General features: G+C 42.2%; 1 protein-coding gene across 1 annotated transcript in view; it reads left to right on the top strand.

Moving 5' to 3' along the window:
* Positions 1 to 22,706, top strand: part of eefsec (eukaryotic elongation factor, selenocysteine-tRNA-specific) — a 400,574-nt gene that overhangs the window by 93,352 nt on the left and 284,516 nt on the right. Inside the window, exon 2 of the mRNA XM_060835334.1 lies at positions 18,170 to 18,377. Within this exon, the coding sequence (XP_060691317.1) occupies positions 18,170 to 18,377 (208 nt within the window). The remainder of the gene's footprint in view (positions 1 to 18,169; positions 18,378 to 22,706) is intronic.

Here is a 22,706-nt window from a genome sequence, read left to right as displayed (position 1 = left end):
TTGTGCTTGTCCGATCCAACCTCCGGAGTCGTTATGTTAGGGTCAGTTTGTATGGCTTCCGCCAGCAGCTCAATCACTAGTGTAAATAATAATGGTGAGAGAGGGCATCCCTGGTGACAGCCTCTGCCAACGCTAAAGCTATCCGAACTTAAACCGTTGGTGATCACCGCTGCTTTGGAATCGTTATATAATACTGTAACCCATTTAGTAAAGACCTCTCCAAAACCAAACCATTCCAATGTATAAAAGACATGTGGCCATTCTACCCAATCAAATGCCTTCTCTGCATCTTGAGAGACAACTGCTCTCTGCTGGCAGGCTTGTACCATACTAACGACTCTTCTAATGTTATTAGTTGACCTGTGACCCTTTATAAACCCCATCTGGTCCTCTTTTGTAATGAATGGTAACACCCTCTCCAGCCTTAGTGCTAACATTTTTGAGAGAATTTTAAAATCCACATTTAACAATGATATGGGTCTATATGGTGCAGTATGGTGGCTCAGTGGTTAGCATCAGGAACCTGAGTTCAATTCCCACCTTGGCAACTGTCTGTGTGAAGTTTGCACATTCTCCCTGTGTCTGCTTGGGTTTCCTTCAGGTGCTCTGATTTCCTCCCACAGTCCAAAGATGTGCAGGTTAGGTGAATTGGCCATCCCTAATTGTCCATAGTGTTCGATGCATTAGGCAGGGGTAAATGTAGGGGAACAGAGTCTGGGTGGGTTGCTCTTCAGAGGGTCAGTGTGGACTTGTTGGACCGAAGGGCATGTTTCCACACTGGAGGGAATCTAGTCATATGAAGAGAAGTCTTCTGGGGCCTTTCCCTTCTTAAGAATGAGAGAAATATTTGCTTCTCTCAATGAAGGCGGGAGGCAGCCCTGACTATGTGAATAGTTATACGTATTTATGAGTTGCCCACCAGTTCCTTTAGAAATTCTTTATAGAACTCAGCCTGGAATCCATCTGGTCTAGGCTCTTCGCCACTCTGAAGCTGCCTAACCGCCTCCTGTACTTCCTAGGTTGTCGGGGGGCATTCAAGAACGACACTTGCTCCAAGGTTAGGCCCAGGGAGGGCCAGATTTTTAAAGAAAGACTCCATCTTCCTAATTCTATCCTCTCAGTCCTGCGACTTAGAGAATGCTTCAGTTATAAATTTAAAAGTGTGTGCCGGGGGGGCAATAAGGATTCAAAATCCCATTTTCCTTTCCACATATTAGGACTTTAATCAATATATACCGTCCAGACTCATCTTTTATCGGGCTTAGCATTTGGAAGGGAAGATTCTTCCGAATAAGAATGGCTACTCCCCTACTTTTTGAGGTGAAAGGTGAAAAGAACACCTGGCCAAACCCACCTTGTTGCTGCTTCGAGTGCTCCTTATCAAGTAGATGTGGCTCCTGTAAAAGAGCTATGTAAACCCTTTCTTTTTTAAGACTTGATAATATCTTTTTCCTTTTGATTGGTGAATGGCTCCCCTTGACGTTCCAGGTGCACCACCTAAACGAATGACTAGCCATGATCGTCCAGGCAGGCCCGAGACCCCCCAGGAGGAAGAACCCAACCCAAAAGACATTGAATAAAGACCAAAAAAAATTCATGTATAAAAAAACTCTTTAAAACAGTTAAATCAAAACAATTAAGAACTACTCCTAAATAAAATAATATAAAGCATATTTAAAAGGAGACTTTCCCCCTTGCTTAAAGGGGGCACTGCTACCTTCCTGTAACCCTACCATAATCTCTCTCAGCTAGGGCCCTGCCCTCGGCCCAGCCATTACAAAATAGAGTTAATAAATTCCAGTATCTTATAAAACAGAAGTTAAAAGTGGGTGACCCACCCACCCCCACACTATCACTTAGCTACGCTTAACAAAACAACGCAAGATAGAAATATGTAAGATTACGAAATTACAATCCCAGCAAGTATTAGGCAACTAAATCGGAAAAAAGAAAGAAAGCCCCACTCAGAAACATCCCCCAATAACCAAATAAGCCACACGAGCTATAGATAAGAGACCAAAGAAGGAATGCAGAACAGGCACCCCCCTCCTTTCCCTAGGGAAAGATGGACAAAAAAAAGATGGAGAAAGAAAGAAGGATAGACAAAGGGGGTGGGGGGGTGTTGGTGGGGGTAAAATAAAGTCGTTATCCATACAGTTCAAGTCCCACAGTCTATTTGAGAGCATCCAGGAATTCTTTTACTTTCTCAGGTGATCCAAAGTTCTATACAGATCCTCCATGACTGAAGCATGACGTTGCTGGATATCCCATGGATTATTGAATATTTAAGTCTCTCAGATGCTTCTTCACCTTGTTGAATGCCCTTCTCTTGTGGACCATTACCAGAGAAACATCCTGAATCGACATTATCTTGGAGCTCTTGTACATCATGGCCTGGGGATCCTTTTCCAAGATTCTGAGGCCTCCAGCAGGATTTGTTTTTCGCTGTAACATTGAAGTCAAACTAGAACGGGGCAGGGGTGTTGGTCCAACCTGGGCATGCGCACAGCAACACAGTGGGCCCGCTCAACCCACACTTAGCTCAGCTCTGACTCCAATTTCAGTAGTTGTGGGAGCCATTGCTCCAGGAAATCCACAAGCTGGCCTTCCTCCTCTTGTGCGGGAATGCCCAGCAAACAAATATTTTTCCAGTGACCTTGATTTTCGAGGTCGTCAATAAGCTCCTCTAGGGTCTGGACTCGCTGCTCCAGAGCTCGGACCTGACCCACGGATGACTCAGCAGCAGTCTCCGAGGCCGCGGCCCGTTGCTCCGCCCCTCCAACACGCTGCTCAAGTTTCTCAATCTCTCGGTTATGCTGCATAAGCATGACTGAGATCGACTCTCACCTGGACTGGGTCTCCTCAATGGACGCATCGATCTTCTCTCGGAGTTTGACGAGCTCCGAGATCAGGCTCGCCTCTGTAGGTAAGTCCCCCGAGGCGGCCGCAGACATCTCTGCTGCTGCGGGAGGGGGGAGGAGGGGTCCCTGTCTGTTGCGAACTGTGAGAGTATTTGCCCTTAGTCATTTTAGAAAAAGCACCAAACTGTTGAAGTTTGATGCAAAATGGCCAAGAGTGCTGGGCAAAAGCTATTTTGTGTAATTTAACAGGTGCAGTGAGGGTGGGCACCTCACTTTGCCTGAGTCTTTGTCAGAGCTCTGAAGACTCAGATCTACTGGATTGCCACCATCTTGAATCTCCCCCATGCTGGTCATTTTAATTTGTGGAATCCTTAATTTACTTTTCATGTGACCATCATTAAACCAGTAAGTGGAAGCATACTCAGTGTTTTCGTTGCTAGTGCTTATTTTGTAATTTTCTCTCAACTGAATAGTGGCCCAACAGAAATAACAGAAGGTGTGTTCTCCCTCAATTTGGCAAGGTTTGAAAGAAGAGGCATTGTATTTTCCCATATTTGTTGCGACAAATGTTACTTTTAAACATGCATTATACATGTAAAAATATAGAAAAGATACGTCCTGTTTAGAAAATCAGATTTGCTCCATTCCATTGTATAGAAAAACAAATTGAAGGTGATGGTGTCTTGCTTGCATAGGAATGACATAACCTTGCCGTTTTCTGTTATTCTGTGCAGAGGTGCTCTAAGAAATGACCTAATTTTCTGCAGACCCACACTGAGAATGATAAAATTATGGGTAAATTCCCGATGGTGAGCGTAGAAGGTGTAGGACTAATTGAATAGATCAATTAAAGAACCAATACAGCGGTTGCATGACCTCCTCCTATGTTGCATCATTCTGCGGTTGTTGACACAGAAGTTTATACTCTGCCCAGATGAGATATCGAACAGCCAATTACATTATGCAAAAAGCCATTGTGATATGTCACTGGATTCCTTTGGCCCTAATTCCTTACTGTGTTGGATACACATTGCTAACACATGCTAAATAAGATTGAGTAGGGTTCTCATGCAGTCGTTTTTTGCTGATAAGTTACTGACTGTAGTTTGCTTCCCCATAATTAAGTGATGCTAACTATTTGCTCCATTTATTTGCTTTGAATCTCCTTGTGTATGATACGGATCTGATTGCAACATTATTTATGAATGAAAGATTTAATCAGATCAGGCACCAAACTGAATCTCCAGCCTAAATAGTAGCTGACACTTAAGGCTTGCCAGCTGTGTGAATTGTTGAGTGAGATGAGTTTGATTGTTATTTTCCAGGTTGATTAATGTGAGACTTGTCTGCTTTGAGAAGGAAGCAGCAGTGGTATCTCTTTGGTTGTCTCACTGCTTGCAATAATGGTCATTGTTCAATGCTTGCCGCTATCATCATTCCTGAAGAAGGGGTCATGCCCGAAACGTCGACTCTCCTGCTCCTTGGATGCTGCCTGACCTGCTGCGCTTTTCCAGCAACACTTTTTCAGCTCTGATCTCCAGCATCTGCAGTCCTCACTTTCTCCTATCATCATACAATTCATGCTGACGTTTCAGTACAATACTGAGGAGGAGCTGCACTGTTGAAATTGCTACCTTTGTAATGAGATGTTAAACCATAACCCAGTTGACTGTTAAGTGAAAGAAAAGATCTCAAGACATTATTGAAAGAAGAGCCAAGAAAGTTTTCTTTGACCTTCTGGCGAATCATTATTCCTCAACCAAAATCACTGAGTGAGCTTATTTGGCCATGATCTGATCGATTGCGGGAGTTTGCTGTGCAAATGGCGGCATGGTGGCTCGGTGGTTAGCACTGCAGCCTCACAGCACCAGGGACCCAGGTTCGATTCCAGTCTCGGCTGACCGTCCGCTGCACATTCTTCCCATGTCTGCGTGGGTTTCCTCCGGGTGCTCCGGTTTCCTTCCACAGTCCAAAAATGTGCAGGTCAGGTGAATTGGCCATGCTAAATTGCCCGTAGTGTTAGGTGCATTAGTCAGAGGGAGATGGGTCTGGGTGAGTTGTTCTTTGGAGGGTCAGTGTGTGGACTTATTGGGCCAGAAGGCCTGTTTCCACACTGTCGGGAATCTAATCTAACAAAGATTGTTTTTGCATTTCCTAGAATGCAACAGTGACTACATTTCAAAAGTACTTCATTAGTTGTAAAGAGTTTTGAGATGTCCTAAAATCAAGAAAGTGACTTAGTCAACATTGACCTTCTCACTGATGTTTAGTTTGAATTCTGCGAAGGCCACACAAGAAGGCTAAGAAAATTAAAGTCAGTGGGAATCGGGGGCCACCCTTCACTCGATGCCAAGTACAAAGGAAGACTATTGTCATTTTTGGAGGCAAGACATTGCAGTCCCAAAACCTCATACAGATATTCATTAGGGTACTATCTTATGCATGATTATCTTCAATTGCTTCATAGATGAACGTCCGTCCTTCATATGATGGAGTAGAGATGTTGGTTGATGATTGCAATACGCAGTAGTTTTTGTTACTCCTCAGATGCTGTCATAGCACGGCCACGTACAACAAGATCTGGACAATATTCAGGCTTGGACTGATAAGTGGCACGGTACATTTGCACTATACAAAATACTAAGCAATAACCACCACCAAATGAGATAGCTTGATCTCTTCTTTTTTATGTTCAAGCGTATTATGATTGCCACATCTTCCAGGTATATTCTGAAGGATTACCAATTGCCAGGTACTTGGCTGCCAACTCTCCAAACCCTGTCCACCATCGACAAGCCACAACACAGGAGTGTGATGTTTTGGATTCCTGTGTGAGAGATACTGACCAAAGACTGCATTGTGGAACTGTTCAATTGATTGCAATTTCATTTATCCTCAAACTTAAATAAACGACAAGATAATTCAAAAGGAGAGTGAAATTAGTTTTAAAGACTTGTATTTAACAGAATTCCTTCTGCAGGTAGTGTTGTTTTGCAGGCATGGTAAGGTTGCACACAGTGAGGGGTGTACTGAAAGAATGGGCCATGTAAAGCAAAAAGAAATCCAGTTCAACTCCTGCAAGACCCTCCGTGAATCAATCTCAATTTAGACAGCACCGGCAACAGTGACAGCACAAATGGTTTCCAGGCTTTGGGTTACGGAAGGAAACATTCAAAAAGGATTTCCGTTCTTGTTTGCTAATTAGTGATTCTTACTATAGAAAACACAGGTACCTCTCTGGTGACAGCAAGATTGTGGTGAAGTAGGCTGCAACCACTCTCACACACATGAAGTGCAAGCACTTAGATGAGGTGCCGCAAGTGTATCCAGGGATGGATTGCCGGCTTCAGGGGAATGTGTAGGAAAATGAGTATTAAGTAGTTATTCTTGTGTGGTGTTGGATATAGACCACCAGATTATTGTACTATAACAGTATGATGAGACATGGATTTTCATCATGGTTCCTACATGTGAGTTTCTGCATGCTCTGCACAATAACTCCGGTAATTGTTAAGGGTCAATTTTCATGCCTGACCGTATTCAAAATGTCAGTTTGAATTGACTGAATTGAATTGAATTGAATTTATTTTCACGTGTACCAAGGCACAGTGGAAAAGCTTTGTCTTGCGAGTAATACAGGCAGATCACAGAGTTACGTAGCTTTGAATCTGTACTGACAGGAGGCTGGAAGAGCACAGCAAGCCAGGCAGCATCAGGAGGTGCAGAAGTCAATGTTTTGTGTGTAACCCTTCTTCAGGCATCTGTGGCAAGAGAACAAGCTCATGTTTGAGTCTAGATGACTCTTCCTCAGAACTGCACACTTCATGTCAGCTCTGATGAAGAGTCATCTAGACTTGAAACATTAACTTCCATTCTCTTCACAGGTGCTGCCTGATTCGTGATGATCTCCAGCATTTTTTTGTTTTCAAAAAGCCCATTAAATATTGGTCCTGACTCCCTTATTGAGAGAATGTCAAAGATATACTCATGGATTCTTATAGCAATGGGGGAGGCCATTTGGCACACAATGTCTGTGCTGGTCATCAAAGATGTAACTACATTAATCCCACTTTCCAACTTTTGACCCAAAGCTCTGGAGTTATGGCAATGTAAGTGAATAGATAAATACTGTTTACATATTATGAGAGTTTCTGACTCAACCTCCCTTTCAGACAGTGATTTCCAGAGACTCCTCACCCTCAGAGTGATATACGTTATCCTTAACTCTCCTCTTAACCTTCCATCTTCTACCTTAAATCCTTGCTCCCTGGTTATTGATTCCTCACCTAACGAAAAAATTACTTTCTTATTCAGTCTATCTGTGCCTCTTATAATGTTATACATCGATATTAAGTCCCTCTCATATATTTGAAACATTTCCTTCCTAATATTTATGCTTCAGTTAAAAATAGAGGTCAACTAGTCATCCTCATTTGCTGTGTCCAGACTATTTTCCACTTCTGCGTAAATAAAAATAGTGACTGAAGTTCAAAAGCAATTTGTTGTTAGCTTTTCATAAAGAGAGGATTTCTTCCTGTTTCTACAGAATATATATAATATGGTCAGCAAATTATTGCCGTTACATATGACTTGATGAGCTGGGCTTTCAAGTAATTTAATGAAATGGGATTTATTTAGCAGAATGCCATTGAGGAAAAATCTCATCTTGAATATGTTCACATTCCTATAAATATTTCATTAAAAATGTTCAAACACACAAAGGTCTGTGCTGCAAATGTCGATCCTTGATCCTGGCTTTTAGAGCAGTATCCAGCTAATTTAATTTGCCTGTTCTAGAATTAGGGTGTAGGTTTGCTCGCTGAGCTGTAGGTTTGATACCCAGACGTTTCATTACCTGGCTAGGTAACATCATCAGTGGTGACCTCCAAGTGAAACGAAGCTGTTATCTCCTGCTTTCTATTTATATCTTTCTCCTGGATGGGGTTCCTAGGGTTTGTAGTGATGTCATTTCCTGTTCATTTTCTGAGGTGTTAATAGATGGCCTCTAGATCTATGTGTTTGTTTATGGCGTTGTGGTTGGAGTGCCAAGCCTCTAGGAATTCTCTGGCATGTCTTTGCTTAGCCTGTCCCAGGATAGATGTGTTGTCCCAGTTGTTCCAGAATTCTCATCTGGTTAATTTTTCCTTCCCCCTCTTTCTATAAAACTTATTTGCCCCATTTAGATTTGACATTACACAACACGTACATTGGCATGTTTGGCCTGTAAGAAAGACCTCTGTGGTAAAACAAGCATATACATTGGCCCATTGGAGAATTTCCCAACAGCATCTTACGTGATTATGATCAATTTATTTTAATTTAGCTGCTGGCTTATTGATTTTTGTTTCTTTGCTGTTTGTTCAGTTTGTACTTGCCAGTTTTATTTTTGGAAATTGCCACTGAGGTTAAGGAGATTTGCATTGTAAATTCTCTTAAACTTCAATACAGCAGGTTTTGTCAAATATTTTGAGGGGGAGTGCAGAATTAAACATTAATTCTTGCAAGTAGTAGCGAGAGGCTAGGATTTGAAGCTTCAAGTCTTTATTTTCTAGTTTTCTTGTTCACCCATTCATACAATTCCTTGGAATAGGTTTGATGCTTGTGTTGGCTGATCTCAGCCCAAACTGTCTTTAGCGATGTTGCAACTACTGTTGGCATCAGCCTGAAGAAAGGAGTTAGTAAATCAGACAATGTTTCCAACTTCTGATCATTGCTCAGAACCACCGCTGAGTGAGCACCGACAGATAGAGACTGGGTACTATTACGACTCACTGGAGTAGCACTTTGGAAATCACATTCTGTTATTCTCAGAGTTCCTGTCTATGCACACATACAGACAACACAGCCAAACAAAAAAGATGAGTGTTATAGGAGAAAGGAAAGACTGGGGAGCTAGTTTACTGGTTGTTGTCCACAGGTTTTGCTGATTCAAATGCTCCTTCTCAACCTTCCTTCTCCAGATACCTTCACTTGTTTGCAGGACGCACAGAATGAATGGTTCACCCTCTCAAAACCTCTGAAATTAACTAAACGTCACAGTTTACAGCTACTGGAACGGGGAAATAAACTGGTTATCTCGAGAAACTTTTTACTGCAGAGCAAAAACTACTCCTTCCTTTCGGAGGTCTGATGGCTCATCCTCAAAATTCACTTCCACAAGCTGTTCATCATACTAGGAACCAATTACAAAGTTGTTGACAAGCAGGAGGCCTTTAGTCTATGTTCTAGTGACCAGGTAATCAGCTACTTGCTGCCTGACAAAACTTAATTTGTACATTTATCTCCGTTTCCAGCTCATTTGTAACTAGATCTCCATACTTGCTTAAACAAAGCAGATGTTTAAATAGCATTTACAGTGAATATCTGGTTACTTGCTTTTAAAAATGGATAGTCATCTTTTACCATCCTTGGTTTTTAAAATAGTTCTTTTCCCGTTTCATTGAGTCATGCAATCACACAGCATGGTAACAGACTCTTCAGTCCAACTGATCCATGCCAACCAAGTTACTCAAATGAAATGTCACATTTATCTGCATTTGGCCATATCCCTATAAACCTTTCCTATTCCTGTATCTGTCCAAATGTCTTTTAAATGCTATAACTGTATCTGCATCTTACCACGTTCTCTGGCAGGTTGTTGTACATACAAACCACCCTCTGTGTGAAAATGTTGACCCTCAGGTCCCTTTTAAGCCTTTCTCCTCTCACTTTAAAAAAGGGGCCTTTAGTTTTTGGTTCCCCTACCCTAAGAAAAAAGACCTTTGCTATTCACCTTATTTGTGCCCTTCATGATTTAACAAAACTCTGTAAGGTCACCCCCTCAACTTCCTACACTCCAGTTAAAAAAGGTCCAAACCTATCCTTACACAAACCTTCCAGTCCCAATAACATCGTTTTCTGCACCCTCTCTAATTTAATAATATCCTTTCAATAATAGGGCAACCAGAAGTCTACACTGTATCCGAAAGGTGGCCTCACCACTGTCCCATAGAGCCACAACATGACATTCCAATCTTGGACTCAATGGTGACAGCATAGAAAGCAGGAGCAGGAGTTGGCTATTTGGCCTTTCGAGCCTTCTCTGCCATTCAATATAATCATGGCTGACCATCCAATTCAGTGCCCTGTTTCTGCTTTTTCCCTATACCCCTTGATCCTTTTAGCCTTAAGAATGACATCTGTCTTGTTTTTAAAAACATTCAGTGTTTTGACCTCAACTGCTCTCTGTGACAGAGAATTCCACAGACTCATCACTCTGTGAGTGAAAAATTTTTTCCTTATTTCGGTCCTAAGTGACCTTCAACTATCTCCCATGGTTCTGGCCTGATTGGTTTGCAGGAACCTCCTTCTTGTGTTTACCCTGTCTAGCCCTGTTAGAGTTCTATAGTTTCCTATGAGATTCCCCTGATTCTTCTAATCTCCAGTCTAAAATATAGTGCAAATTGATCCAGTCTAATTTCATACCAGGAATAATTCCCTCACCAAAAATACAGAAAAATAAAAAGATGTCTTAATATATTTTACTGAACATGTGACATAGAGTCATAGAGATGTACAGCACGGAAACAGACTCTTCGGTCCAACCTGTCCATGTCGACTAGATATCCCAACCCAATCTAGTCCCATCTGCCAACACCTGACCCCTATCCCTCCAAACCCTTCCTTTTCATATACCCATCCAAATGCCTCTTAAATGTTGCAATTGTACCAGCCTCCACCACACCCTCTGGCAGCTCATTCCATATATGTACCACCCTCTGCGTGAAAAAGTTGCCCCTTAGGTCTCTTATCGGTTTGTAGACGCGGTTACGTTTGTTTAACGGTTTAAATTAAAAAGTTTTTTTTAAAAAAAAGCGCGGAGCGGACCCGGAAGCTGATGTAGCGCAAGCTTACCTGGGAAGGTTTTTCCTATAAAGGCTATAAAGGAGAGGGTGAATATAGATAAGTCCCCTGGGCATTTATCCTAGGATTCTCTGGGAAGCAAGGCAGGAGATTGCAAAGCCATTGGCCTTGATTTTTATGTCCTCATTGTCTACAGGAATAGTGCCAGAAGACTGGAGGATAGCAAATGTGGTTCCCTTGTTCAAGAAGGGGAGTAGGGATAACCCTAGTAACTATAGGCCGGTGAGTCTCACTTCTGTTGTGGGCAAAGTCTTAGAGAGAATTGTAAGGGATAGGATTTATGAACATCTGGATAGGAATAATGTGATCAAGGATAGTCAGCATGGTTTTGTGAAAGGCAGGTCGTGCCTCACAAACCTTATTGAATTCTTTGAGAAGGTGACTAAGGAAGTGGACGAGGGTAAAACGGTAGATGTGGTGTACATGGATTTTAGTAAGGTATTTGATAAGGTTCCCCAGGGTAGGCTACTGCAAAAAATACAGAGGTATGGCATTGAGGGTCCTTTGGAGGTTTGGATTAGGAATTGGCTGGCTGGAAGAAGACAGAGGGTAGTAGTTGATGGTAAAGGTTCATCTTGGAGGGCAGTTACTAGCGGTGTTCAGCAAGGATCTGTTTTGAGACCATTGCTGATTGTCATTTTTATAAATGACCTGGAGGAGGGGCTAGAAGGTTGAGTGAGCAAGTTTGCGGATGATACAAAAGTCGGTGGCGTTGTTGAAAGTGAGGAAGGATGTGGCAGGTTACAGCGGAATACAGATAAGCTGCAGAGTTGGACAGAAAGGTGGCAAATGGAGTTCAATGTAGCTAAGTGTGAAGTGATTCACTTTGGTAAGAGTAACAAGAAGATGGGGTACTGGGGTAATGGTCAGATAGTTGGTAGTGTGGATGAGCAGAGGGATCTTGGTGTCCATGTACACAGATCTCTGAAAGTTGCCACCCAGGTAAATAGTGCTGTGAAGAAGGCATATGGCGTACTGGCTTTTATTGGTAGAGGAATTGAGTTCCGGAGTCCTGAGGTCATGTTGCAGTTGTATAAGACTCTGGTGCGGCCGCATCTGGAGTATTGTGTGCAGTTTTGGTCGCCATACTATAGGAAGGATGTGGAGGCACTGGAACGGGTGCAGAGGAGGTTTACCAGGATGTTGCCTGGTATGGTAGGAAGATTGTATGAGGAAAGGCTGAGGCACTTGGGGCTGTTTTCATTGGAGAAAAGAAGGTTTAGGGGTGACTTGATAGAGGTGTACAAGATGATTAGGGGTTTAATAGGGTTGACATTGAGAACCTTTTTCCACGTATGGAGTCAGCTATTACGAGGGGGCATAGCTTTAAATTAAGGGGTGGTAGGTATAGGACAGATGTTAGGAGTAGATTCTTTACTCAGCGAGTCGTGAGTTCATGGAATGCCCTGCCAGTAGCAGTGGTGGACTCTCTCTCTTTATGGGCATTTAAATGGGCATTGGATAGGCATATGGAGGATAGTGGGCTAGTGTAGGTTAGGTGGGCTTGGATCGGCGCAACATCGAGGGCCAAAGGGCCTGTACTGCACTGTATTTTTCTGTGTTCTATGTTCTATGTTCTATATCTTTCCCCTCTCACCCTAAATCTATACCCTCTAGTTCTGGACTCCCTGACCCCAGGGAAAAGACTTTGTTTATTTATCCTATCCATGCCCCTCATAATTTTGTAAACCTCTATTAGGTCACTCCTCAGCCTCTGACGCTCCAGGAAAAATAGCCCCAGCCTGTTCAGCCTCTCCCTATAACTCAAATCCTCCAACCCTGGCAACATCCTTGTAAATCTTTTCTGAATCCTTTCAAGTTTCACAACATCTTTCCGATAGGAAGGAGACCAAAATTGCACGCAATATTCCAACAGTGGCCTAACCAATGTCCTGTCCAGCTGCAACATGACCTCCCATCTCCTGTACTCAATACTCTGACCAATAAAGGGAAGCATACTAAATGCCTTCTTCATTATCCTATCAACCTGCAACTCCACTTTCAAGGAGCTATGAACCTGCATTCCAACGTCTCTTTGTTCAGCAACACTCCCTAGGACCTTATCATTAAGTGTATAAGTCCTGTTAAGATTTGCTTTCACAAAATGCAGTATCTCGCATTTATCTGAATTAAACTTCATCTGCCACTTCTCAGCACATTGGCCTATCTGGTCCAGATCCTGTTGTAATATGAGGTAACCCTCTTCGCTGTCCACTACACCTCTAATTTTGGTGTCATCTGCAAACGTACTAACTGTACCACTTATGCTCATATCCAAATCATTTATATAAATGACAAAATGAAGAGGACCAAGCACCGATCCTTGTGGCACTCCAGTGGTCACAGGCCTCCAGTCTGAAAAACAACCCTCCACCACCACCCTCTGTCTTCTACCTTTGAGCCAGTTCTGTATCCAAATGGCTAGTTCTCCCGGTATTCCATGAGATCTAACCTTGCTAATCAGTCTCCCATAGGGAACCTTGTCAAACGCCTTACTGAAGTCTATATAGATCACATCTACTGCTCTGCCCTCATCAATCTTCTTTGTTACTTCTTCAAAAAACTCAATCAAGTTTGTGAGACATGATTTCCCATGCACAAAGCCATGTTGACTATCCCAAATCAGTTCTTGCCTTTCCAAATACATGTACATCCTGTTCTTCACAATTCCCTCCAACAACTTGTCCACCACCAACGTCAAGCTCACTAGTCTATAATTCCCTGACTTGTCTTTACCGCCTTCTTAAACAGTGGCAGCACATTTGCCAACCTTCAGTTCCGGCACCTCACCTGTGGCTATCGATGATACAAATATCTCAGCGAGAGACCCAGCAATCACTTCTCTAGCTTCATCTTATGGAATGTTTGTTAGCACAACTCAACATTCTCATGGAATAGAGAGAATGTGAACTGACAAATTTTCTTACGTTTTGAAGAATATTTTCTAACAAGACCTATTAGATTTCATCCCCTCCTCTGTAGCTGAACAGTAAACTATTATAAACACTGAACATTTCCATATTGCTGCAGTAATGTACTTTGATATCATGAGCAGTTACACCTCTCATTTCTGAAATGCCTTACTCTCATCCTGTCCTGTTTTCTCAGTGAAGATCAATTCCACTGTTCCAGAGTTAGGGAGGAGAATATTAGCAAAGTTGTTACAGTGATTCTTATCCAGTGGCTATTGCTACAAACTTGCATTGCAGGTAATGCTAATTTTGTCTTCAATTGCCATGCTAGCTGGTTTATGCACAAGTTACTCCAGCACATGTCAAAATTATATAAATCGCTCTTATTAGTATTAAAAATGAATGTTAATACATATGTTTGCCTCCTCAATGTTCTTGACTTTGGTCAGTCATTCTCAGGATCCAAGTGTTGTTGGCAAGACTAGCATTAATTGGCCATCCCTGATGGCTGTTCAAAATCTGAGCCACCACCATGAACTGTATAGTCCCTGTGGTGAATGCACTCCCGCGATGCTGTTTGGGAGTTCCAGGATTTTAACTCAGTAGTGATAAAGAAACAATTAATGCATGTCCATTTTGGGATGGATAGTGTGATTTGGAGGGGAATTTATGATGGTGTTCCTATACAATGTACAGCACCATTGACAACTCCTCAGATACTGAAGCAATCCATGCAAATGCAACAATATCTGAACAATATGCAAGCTTGGAGTCGAGAGTGTGGTGCTGGAAAAGCACAGCAGGTCAGGCAGCATCCGAGGATCAGGAGAATCAACGTTTCAGACATAAGCCCTTCATCAGGAATGAGGGGACAGGAGCAGGCTGAGACAATGGGTCAACTACTTTCTCCTAATATCCAAGTTTGGGTTGACAAGAAGCTCGATACCATCCAAGACAAAGCAGCCCACTTGGTTGGCACCGTACTGACAAACATCCACCCTCTCCACTATTGACACTCAGTAGCAACAGTGTGTACTATCTACAAGGTGCACTGGAGAATTTCACCAAATATCCTTTGATAGCATCTGCCAAACTTGACCATTTTCATCTAGAAGGACAAGGCAGATATATGGGAACGCTACCACCTCAAGTTTCCCTCCAAGCCACTCACCATTCTGACTTAAAAGTTTATCACCATTAGTTCATTGTTGCTGGAGCAGAATCTTGGAATTCTCTTCCTGAGGGCATTGTGGGTCAACCCATAGCACATGGACTGCAGCGGGTCAAGAAGGCAGCTCACCCCCACCTTCTCAAGGGGCAACTAGGGACGGGCAGTAAAAACACGGCCATCCAGCCATGTCCACGTCGTCCAAGTGAATAATCAAAAAATGCACCTGCTGTCCATATTGTTCCAGGTGTTAGAGGTTGCAGATTTGAAAAGTGAGCGACTATCCTATGCTGTCCATTGACTTTCCCATTCTTCACATGAAGTTTAGATAGGGGACATCAACTCAGTGATTTAAGAAAGCAGTACACCACCACCTTCTCAAGGGTAATGAAGCGTAGGCAAGAAATGCTGGTTTAGCTGGCGATTCTCCACATCCTGTGAAAGAATAAAAGTAAAAGCATATTCCCAACACTTTCAGCACTGAATCTGATTATGGTTCCCGGTTACCATACTGGATTGGTCAGTTCAACATATGTTATAATCTTCTTTTAAAAATTTAATTAAGTTTGCATAATGCCTCGGGGGGTAAACTAAAGCATTAACCCAGATGAGAAATCTCCAGCCCACACAGTTGCACATGAGCAAGGAGACTTCACTGAATTTTTATAAAGGGATCCAAATGGTATGTCATGTTTCTGAAACTATAATACATTGTATAGCTCAGAACATCATAAACATTTCCCAGTTTTCTTTAATTGTTGCATTTCTAATTTGCACCAAGTCCCGTTAAACCCTCACTACTTTGCACACTAACTTGCATGTGCCCCTATTTGAAGTGTGTGTGTACCTTGATAAATTTTAAGTTCTCATCCTTGAGACCTCCTGGTCTTGTCTGTCTATACCTCTGAACTATCTACAGTTCTGACACACTCACACCCAGGATCTTTGCACTTCTATACTGAGTTTAATCGCTTTAAACGCCACCTGTATTTTCAGCTAGGCAGTAGAATCCTCTCTCTGCACGTCTCAACATTTCTTTTGTTCTTTCACAGGATGAGGGCATCACTAGCTAGGCCAGCACTTATTACCCATTCCTAATTTCCTAGTGTACAATTAAGAGTAAATCACACTGCTGTGGGTCTGGAGTCACATGTTGGCCCGACTGGGTAAAGATGGTTGTTTCCTTCCCTAAAGGACATCAGTGAATCATTAGATTTTTAATTCCAGATATTTATTAAATTCAAATTCCACCATCTGCTGTGCCGGGATTTGAACCCAGCTCTCCAGAACATGAGCTGAATTAACAGTTTGGCGATAATACATTAGGCCATTGCCTCTCCATGTGTACCATTTTCTTCTGCTTTCAGTAATTCCTTAAAGCCTGTCTTTGACCAAGCTTTGGTCATTTGCCTTTGTGTGGTTCATTGTCAGATTTGTTGTTTATCACTCATGCAACACACCTTGGGACATTTCACTACAGTGAATGAGTGCATAAATGCAAGCTGTTGTTCATTTAGTTAAGAAAGAATCTTTTGCAACAGTAAATGTGTTTTTTTTAATGACAGCAAGTATTGACGTAGGCTGTTATCGTTATCACAATCTTTTAGGGGGCATCTTGGATCGGTTTGTTATGGTACATATTGGGTTGGCTGACAATCAGATCACCTTAGAGTCAGTTTCACCTTAGCTAGTTTACTACAAATGCAAAACAGCAAGGAAGCACTTGGAAAAATATTGCTGGGTGTATTCAGTTGTGAAGTGGTTCCAACAGTTCTGCTTCTAAAAACAGCAATGATTTATGTGCAGTTAAACTTAACCCTTCCTACACTTATCAAAATGATTTGATACACAACAGGAAACAGCTGGTACTCTTCCAAACAGCTCAACTTGTTTTAATTAGTCCTGTAGGATCAATTTTTGACATGTTTTTCTCTGAAAGTTCTTTTAGTATTGCGGCTACTTTTATTGTACTTCTATTCTGTTTGGCAGTGTTTTATGAAAATATTCTTTGATGGGTTGTTTGTAAATTTACCTTTCATATTTGGTATAGTTTTCACATTTTCTGCTCTAGATCAGCAGTGTAAGGAGCAAGAACCTGCACCTCAAATCTCTGTGGGACTGCTTCAATTTTCAGTGCTCTTTTCCTTTAGAGTTACATGGAACTCATAGCACAGAAATATACCGTTTGGCTCGACTAGGTGAAAGTGAGGATTGCAGATGCTGCAGATTAGAGTCGAGAATATGATGCTGGAAAAGCACGGTAGGCTGAGGAGCACGAGAGTCGATGTTTTGGGCAAAAGCCTTTCATCAAGAAATGTTTGGCTCGACTTATGGTCTACAAAAGCCTTCTGCCATTCCACTTCATTTCACCCTCTCAATGTATCTACCTTTTCTGGCATCCATGTAGTGTCCCCAAATCCCCCCACCCCCCCCAAACTGTTCTTGCAAAGATGTTGCTTCAGGTGCTTGGTACCCTCAAGCACAGGGCTATAGCACATGCATGCATCTGAATTGTTACATTCAATGCCCAGCTAATCTGATCCTTTCCTTGCCTTGTTCAGATAAATGCAAAGACTCACTGAATAGTAAAGCATGATCCTAGCATAGCTTGTGACTATACATAACAGTGACTAGGTTAGATTATTTACAGTGTGGAAACAGGCCTGTCAGCCCAACAAGTCCACACCGACCTGCCACCCACCCAGATCCATTCCACTAAATTTACCCTTTCACCTAAGGTTACGAGCTATTTAGCATGACCATTTCACCTAACCTGCACATTTTTGGACTGTGGGAGGAAACCGGAGCACCCGGAGGAAACCCATGCAGACACGGGGAGAATGTGTAAACTCCACACAGCCAGTTGCTGAGGCGGGAACTGAACCCGGGTCTCTGGCGCTGGGAGGCAGCGATGCTAACCACAGTGCCACCATGCTGCCATAATACTTGAAAGTATTTTGTTGTTAACAGCTTTGAGACATCCTGAGGAGGTGAAAGAAGGTATAGAATGCAAGTCTGCCTTTTTTATTGAAATCTAACTTTCAGACTGATGTTTTCATTTCAAAATCCATACAAAATGGATTAATATAAAATCCTTTTGTTCTGTTTCGAGAAGCATATTCCGAAGAAGTAGATTTTCAAATATATATGATTTATTGTCAGGATGATGCAGGTTATATTGTGCTTGTGGATTTACATATTAATCCATATATTCTTTGAGTGTGAAGTGTAAATTCTACTCAGCAACTTGTTTTCTTTTACGTACAGATGATAAGTTGTTAATTGCTTCCACCAAGCCTAAAATGAAATACTGTGTTGACTTACAGGTTCTCAAATTATTGACCTGATGATGTTGGTAATTGATGTGACAAAGGGAATGCAAACGCAGTCTGCGGAATGTCTGGTGATTGGTGAAATTACATGTCCCCGGTTGGTGGTCATCCTGAATAAAATTGACCTTCTACCAGAGGCAAAGAAGCAAGCGGCTATAGACAAAATGACAAAGAAAATGCAGAAGACACTGGAAAATACAAGGTAATCCCATCTCAAGTACAATCTGGGTGTCTCTGTTTGGTGGATGGAGTTAAATATCTGCTCTGATCTTTGAATGGCATACAGATTTGAAAGGACAAACTCCTAGCAAATAATTAAGCCAATAAGGAAATTTTTAAAAAAGTCTGACAATACGTTAAGAGTGATGCACATGTTTCAGAAGTTTGTTTTTTGCATTGTCTTAATTCATTTTAAATATAGTTTTTTTTTGTTATAAAACCATAAGAAGTAGGAACGGGAATAGGCCTTTTGGCGCCTCGATCCAGCTTGGCCATTCAGTAGGGTCAAGGCTGATCCAATATTCCTCACGTCTAGCTTTCTTTGCTTTCCCCATAACCCTTGATTTCCCTGCTGATGAAGAATCTCTCAATCTCAGCATTAAATATACACAAGAATTCTGACCCCACAGCTGTCTGTGGCATGGAGTTCCAAAGACTCAGAACACTCTGAGAGAAGAAATTCCTCCTCATCTCAGTCTTAAATTGGTGCCCCTTTATTTTGAGACTATGTCCTCTGGTTCGAGTTTGTCCCATGAGGGGAAACATTTACCCTGTCAGCATTTACCCTTTAAGCCCTTAAGAATGCAATATGTTTGAATGAAATTACATGTCATTCTTCTAAACCCCAGTGAGTAGACTCCCAATCTGTTTAGTCTTTGGGTGTAGGTTTGCTCTTGAGCTGGAAGGTTCATTTTCAGACGTTTCGTCACCATACTAGGTAACATCTTCAGTGAGTCTCCGGATGAAGCCTTTGTCCTGGGGCTCACTGAAGATGTTACCTAGTAGGGTGACGAAATGTCAGAAAATGAACCTTCCAGCTCAGTGAGCAAACCTACATCCAGAACCTCAACCTAAGCTACAAATCTTCTCAAAACTCACTAACACCCATGGGCGCAATACACTAAAACTGGCCCGAAAATGGGAAATGATTGCCATGTTTAGTCTTTGCTGATTTGACAATCCCTCCATACCAGAGATCACCCTAGTGAACCTTCTCTCAACTGCCTCCAATGAAATGATATATTTCCTTAAATAAGGGGATCAAAACTGCTCACAGTGCTCCAGATGTAGTCTCACCAGCATCTTGTACAATTGCAGTAAGACTTTGTAATCTTATAGCTGAAAATGTGTTGCTGGAAAAGCGCAGTAGGTCAGGTAGCATCCAAGGAACAGGAAATTCGACGTTTCGGGCATAAGCCCTTCATCAGGAATGAAGGGCTTATGCCCGAAATGTCGAATTTCCTGTTCCTTGGATGCTGCCTGACCTGTTGCGCTTTACCAGCAACACATTTTCAGCTCTGATACTCCAGCATCTGCAGACCTCACTTTCTCCTTTGTAATCTTATACTCCAACCCTTTGAAAAAAGAGCTAACATTCCATTAGCCTTCCTGATTACCTGCTGCACCTATGTGCTAGCTTTCTACATTTCATACACAAGCTCCCCCAAGTCTGTTTGTGTTGCAGCTTATTTTTCTGTTTTTCTCCACTTACATAATATTCTGTTTTGTTCTCTTCTCCTTGCGTGGGATGTGGGTACCGCTGCCAGGGTTAGAATTTGTTACCCATCCCTTGTTGCCCTTAAACTGAGTATCTTCCTTGTCATAAGAGTCAACCACATTGTTTTGGGAACTGGCATCACATTTGGCCAGACCAGGTAATGATAGAAGATTTCCATCCCTAAAGGACGAGAGTGAATCAGATGGATTTTTGTGATAATTGACAGTAGTTACATGGTTGCCATTAGGCAGGGAGTTCCAAAGTTGCACAGTTTTCTCAGAGAAAGATTTTCTCCTTATCCCTGCCCTGAATTGGTGATGCCCAACTTTAACACAGTATCCAACCACCATCTCTCTCTCCAACCCCACCCCACCCCACCTTCTGGACTGACCCACAGGATGAAACATCCTTCCCACATCAATCTTGTCAAGTCAATTCAGAATCTTATACATTCCAATCAAATCACTCTTCACTCTTCTGAACTCTAGTGGAAACAAAACCAGCCTGTACAACCTATAATCATAAAACAACCAGCTCATTCTAGCTATTAGCCCAGTAAACTGTAATGATACCTCTATTTTCTCTTAACTCTAACCAAGCAAAGTTTAGATCAGAGTGTTCCTGGAAAAGCGCAGCAGGTCAGGCAGCATCTGAGGAGCAGGAAAATCAATGTTTCGGGCAAAAGCCTTTCATCAGGAATAGAGGCAGGAAACCTCCAGGATGGAGAGATAAATTTATCCCTCCATTTTTCTCTCCATCCTGGAGGCTTCCTGCCTCTATTCCTGATGAAGGGCTTTTGCCTGAAATGTTGATTTTCCTGCTCCTCAGATGCTGCCTGACCTGCTGTGTTTTTCCAGCACCACTCTGATCTAAACTTTGGTTTCCAGCATCTGCAGTCCTCACTTTTGCCTAGCCTAACCAAACAAATTCTGTGTCTTCAGCAGATTCTCCTTAACCAATATTTCTACCATTCATCTTTCCTTTCTTCCGCAATCTTTGCTGAACACCAGGTATCCAGAACAATTTGGTATGTTGGATGTATTCGGAAAAGGTGATGGTGAGTCACTTCCTTGAGCTGCAGTCAGTGTGCAGAAGGTATTGCACGTTTGCTTCTAGGTTGGGAGTTCCAGGATTTTGATTCAGTGGCATTGATTGAAAAGCAATATGATTCCAAGTCAGCATGGAATGTGGCTTGGAGAAACATTTTCGAGAGGTATTCCCATTCTTTGGCTTCCCTTGTCCTTCTGAGGATGGAGGGGATGACATTGTAGGTTTGAAGGCGCTTTTAAAGCGGTTTGAAGATTTGTCATGGTGCACATTGCCAAAGACACTGGCTCATGTTGTAGTATTGTTCCACTGTTGTCAGCAGCTTCCAGAGGTAACGACATATGCTTACAGTCATGGAGATGTAAAGCACAGAAACACACATTCAATTCTGGTCTCCCTGCTTGAGGAAAAATATTGTGGAACTTGAAAGGGTTCAGAAAAGGTTTACAAGGATTTTGCTGAGGTTGGAGGGTTTGAGCTATAGGGAGAGACTGAATAGGCTGGGGCTATTTTCCCTGGAGTGTCGGAGAAGGTGATGGTGAGTCACTTCTTTGAGCTGCAGTCAGTGTGCCGGAGGTGATCTTATAGAGGTTTATAAAATCATAAGAGGTACGGATAGGATTAATGGGCACGGTCTTTTCCCCAGAATAGCGGAGTCCAAAACCAGAGGGCATAGGTTTAAAATGACAGGAGAAAGATATATAAAAGAGTTGAGGAGCAACATTTTTTGGTGGACTTGTAGTTCTGAGAATCTAAATTCAAACTCCATCATGGACGATTTTGAGAATTTGACCTTGATTTGCTAAATGGAAATTTGGAAGTAAAAATTGCTATCATTCAAAATGACCACAACAGCATTGTGTTTATTGTAAAATTCCCAAGTCATTCACAACATCCTCTGGTGAAGGAACGTTCAATAAGGACAATAAATGACTAGGCTCACGCTGTTGTGATTGACTCGAAAATAATTTCTTAGCCACTGATCACTGCACTATTTCAAGATAGCTAGAAATGGACAACAAATGCCAACCTTGCCAACAAGTGACACCCATACTCTGAGAATCATTTAAAGATTAGAACATTGAACATTACAGCTCAGTACAGGCCCTTTGGCCCTGTCTGTTGCGCTGACCTGTGAAACCAATCTAAGCCCACCTAACCTACACTATTCCATTAGCATCCATATATATAATCTAATGATTATTTAAATTCCCTTACTGTTGGTGAGTCCACTGCTGCTGCATGCCTTACTGCTCACTGAGTAAAGAACCTACCTCTGACATCTGTCCTGTATTTATCACTCCTCAATTCAAAGCTATGTCCCCTCATGCTAGTCGTCACCATCTGAGGAAAAAGGCTCTGACTGTCCTCCCTATCTAATCCTCTATTAAGTCACCTCTTAGCCTTCTTCTCTCTAATGGAAACGGTGTCATGTCCCTCAGCCTTTCCTCATAAGACCTTCCCTCCATATCAGGCAACATCCTGGTAAATGTCCTCTGAACCCTTTCCAAAGCTTCCACATCCTTCCGAGAGATGTGGCGACCAGAACTGTATATAATACTCCAAGTTCGGCTACACCAGAGTTTTGTACAGCTGCAACATGACCTCATGGCTTCAAAACTCAATCCCTTTACCAATAAAAGCTAACACACCGTATGCCGCCTTAACAACCCTATCAACTTGGGTGGCAACTTTCAGGGATCTATGCACATGGACACCGAGATCTCTATGCTCATCCACATTACCAAGAATTGTACCATTAGCCCT

This window comes from Hemiscyllium ocellatum, chromosome 14 (genome assembly GCF_020745735.1).
Source record: "Hemiscyllium ocellatum isolate sHemOce1 chromosome 14, sHemOce1.pat.X.cur, whole genome shotgun sequence".
NCBI classification, from domain to species: Eukaryota; Metazoa; Chordata; class Chondrichthyes; order Orectolobiformes; family Hemiscylliidae; genus Hemiscyllium; species Hemiscyllium ocellatum.
The sequence above is the reverse complement of the archived record's forward strand: the minus strand, read 5'-3'. Positions and strand labels throughout refer to the sequence as shown.